The sequence below is a fragment of the Myotis lucifugus genome, unplaced genomic scaffold, assembly GCF_000147115.1.
Source record: "Myotis lucifugus unplaced genomic scaffold, Myoluc2.0 scaffold_12, whole genome shotgun sequence".
Lineage (NCBI taxonomy): Eukaryota > Metazoa > Chordata > Mammalia > Chiroptera > Vespertilionidae > Myotis > Myotis lucifugus.
The window spans coordinates 1,765,333-1,768,548 of record NW_005871060.1 but is presented as its reverse complement, the minus strand read 5'-3'; the positions used below and the strand labels follow the sequence as shown (position 1 = coordinate 1,768,548).

General features: G+C 42.8%; 1 protein-coding gene across 1 annotated transcript; it reads left to right on the top strand.

Annotated features, from left to right (window-relative positions):
• The first annotated feature begins 832 nt into the window (after window positions 1–832).
• Window positions 833–2,491, top strand: GK2 (glycerol kinase 2). Its single transcript, XM_006084524.1, has one exon. The coding sequence runs from the start codon at window positions 833–835 to the stop codon at window positions 2,489–2,491; it is 1,659 nt and encodes a 552-aa protein (XP_006084586.1).
• Window positions 2,492–3,216: the final 725 nt, after the last annotated feature.

Here is a 3,216-nt window from a genome sequence, read left to right as displayed (position 1 = left end):
CATAGCAATAGAAATTATCTAAAAAGAACCATAGGTAGAAAAGATAATTATAATAATGAGTAGAGCATCAGTGATCTGCAGAACAATTCCAATATGTGTGATTGGATTCCCTAAGGCAGAGGAGAGAGAAAATAAAATATATTTGTACAAATAATGGCCCAAAGTTTTATGAAATTTATAACTCTAATAGTTTCATGAGCCCCAAACACAGAAAATAATACACCAAGAAACATCATTATAAAACTAACCATTCATAAAGAGAAACAAATTTAAAGGCAGTGAGAGAAAATAGACATGATAAAAATAAGGATGACAATGATGTTCACACCTGCAATGACACAAGAGAAGATGGTGAAGCAATACTTTTCGGGCCCAAAATTTAAATAAATAAATTCATTACAATTCTATATCCAGAAAAAAAATCTTTAAATATTAAGAGGAAATACTTCAGACATTCGAAAGTAGAAATAATTCATTTTTAGCGTACGTGCACTACAAGAAATGTTGAAGGAAATCTTGCAAATGGAAAGAAAATAACAGAAATATGCATCCACATTGTAGAATGGAAAGCACCGCTAATAGTAATTATGTGGGTAAATATATGATTTTCTAAAACAGCTAAAACTTCCTTAAAAGATAACTGAGTAGGCGGGAGTGGGGGTGGGGTGAGATGTAGCACCAGTTAAAGGACAACGGCTGCCTCGAGCTGCTGCAGGTGCAGCGCAGGTAGGAGCTGCGCCTGCGCCTTAGACTCCGGAGTCACCGCGTGCCCCTCCCCGCCCCCCACCTCTATCACCTGGAAACGGCGCGACTGAGCCTACCGACTGCTTTCATGGCAGCCCCGAAGTCGGTTGGGGAGTTCTTGGTGGGGGGAGTGGTCCAGGAGACGAACTCCTCTCGTTTTCTGGTTTTCAATCCCAAAACAGCCGAGCTACTTGGTCAACATCAAGTGAGAATATCACAAGAGCTTCCAAAAGAAGAATGGGTGGAACAGGACCCGAACGAAATTATTCAGTCTGTCTTTGAGTGCATAGAGAAAACGTGTGAGCAGCTTAGCGAACTGAATATTGATATATCCAACATAAAAGCCATCGGCATCAGCAACCAGAGGGAAACCACTCTAGTCTGGGACAGGCTGACCGGAGAGCCGCTCTACAACGCTATCGCCTGGCTGGACCTGAGGACCCAGTCTACCGTGGAGAAACTGAGCAAAAAAATTCCAGGAAATAATAACTTTGTCAAGTCCAAGACAGGCCTTCCCCTGAGCACTTACTTCAGCGCCGTGAAACTTCGTTGGCTGCTGGACAATGTGGAAACCGTTCAAAGGGCTGTGAAAGAACGGAGAGCCCTCTTTGGGACCGTTGACTCCTGGCTCATCTGGAACCTGACGGGAGGCGCGGAGGGAGGCGTCCACTGCACGGATGTGACAAATGCAAGCAGGACGATGCTCTTCAACATCCACTCTTTGGAATGGGATAAGGAGCTCTGTGACTTTTTTGAAATTCCAATGAACATTCTTCCCAACGTCTGCAGTTCTTCTGAGATCTATGGCCAAATGAAGGCTGGGTCCTTAGAAGGGGTGCCCATATCTGGGTGTTTGGGGGACCAGTCTGCTGCATTGGTGGGACAGTTGTGCTTCCAGGAAGGGCAAGCCAAAAACACGTATGGAGCAGGTTGCTTCTTACTGTGTAACACCGGCCGTAAGTGTGTGTTTTCTGACCACGGCCTTGTGACCACAGTGGCTTACAAATTAGGCAAAAACAAGCCAGCATGTTATGCACTGGAAGGTTCGGTTGCTATAGCCGGTGAAGTTATTCGCTGGCTAAAAGACAATCTTGGAATTATAGAGTCCTCAGAAGAAATTGAAGAACTTGCTAAGGAAGCAGGTACTTCTTATGGCTGCTACTTCATCCCAGCCTTTTCAGGGTTATATGCACCTCATTGGGATTCCAGCGCCAGAGGGATCATCTGTGGGCTCACTCAGTTCACCAATAAAAGTCATATTGCTTTTGCTGCGTTAGAAGCTGTTTGTTTCCAAACCCGAGAGATTTTGGATGCCATGAACCGTGACTGTGGAATTCCACTCAGCCATTTGCAGGTGGATGGGAAAATGACCAAAAACAAAATTCTTATGCAACTACAAGCAGACATTCTGCGGATTCCAGTAATGAAGCCCACTGTAGCTGACACAACCGCACTGGGAGCCGCCATGGCAGCGGGAGCTGCAGAAGGGGTGGGCGTTTGGAGTCTTAAGCCCGAGGATTTGTCAGCCGTGGTGATGGAACGGATTGAGCCACAGATCAATGCCATGGAAAGCGACACTCGTTATTCTACATGGAAGAAAGCTACGCAGAAGTCAATGGGCTGGATTACAACTCAGACTCTTGAAAGTACTGTTTCCCCTGCCTTCTCTAGTCTGCCCTTGGGCTTTTTCATAGTGAGTAGCCTGCTGATGCTAATTGGAGCAAGGTACATCTCCGGTATGCCATAATCATACCATGCATGAGCTTTTCAGATAAGGAAAGAATTCGCAATTCCATCGCTCAGTTTGATGATACCATCACAGACTGTGCTTATTTGTAAACCACTTGCTACATGACTTATGAGAACCCTACAGTGGACCTGTGACTTGAAGTAAATAAATTACAGCAAAAATCACTATAGAAATATTTGGTGTGTTTTTTAACGCTGACAGTTAAGGTTGGGCCAGCCACATTGGGGGCTAACCCTCTCCATTGTCATAAAATTCTGCTCCACGCCCTTTAGAATAAAGACTATTCAGATTCTTTTTGAATAGTCTCCCTGAACACATCAGACATTTTCTAACACTATGGAGCAGGATTTGGTTATTTGTGCTACACACACTTAAGAGATGTAACCAGCCTCCCAAAATTCAGGGATTTGTTGTTGTTTTTAATAGACACCAAAGTCCTATGTTGTGCATAGTAGGGAAACCACATTACCTTTACTGAATGTTTAGTGGAAACATAAATTCTTACAATAGAAATTTAGTATTTTCATACATTAGACATTTCCTGGGAAAATATTTGCCAAATTAAAATTCTTCAGACATTTTACATAGTCTCACTATTTGCACTGATGAGAGTAGCCTATTTATAAAATAAGCTTATACAAAGAGTAGTCTTAAGTGCACTGCTACATAAATCTTTCAGTGTAATATATATATATATATATATATATATAATTTGGGGCAAT

What these genes read in the sequence shown, in the direction of transcription:
- GK2 (XM_006084524.1), top strand. Translation starts at nt 833, where the DNA reads ATGGCAGCCCCGAAGTCGGTTGGGGAGTTCTTGGTGGGGGGAGTGGTC.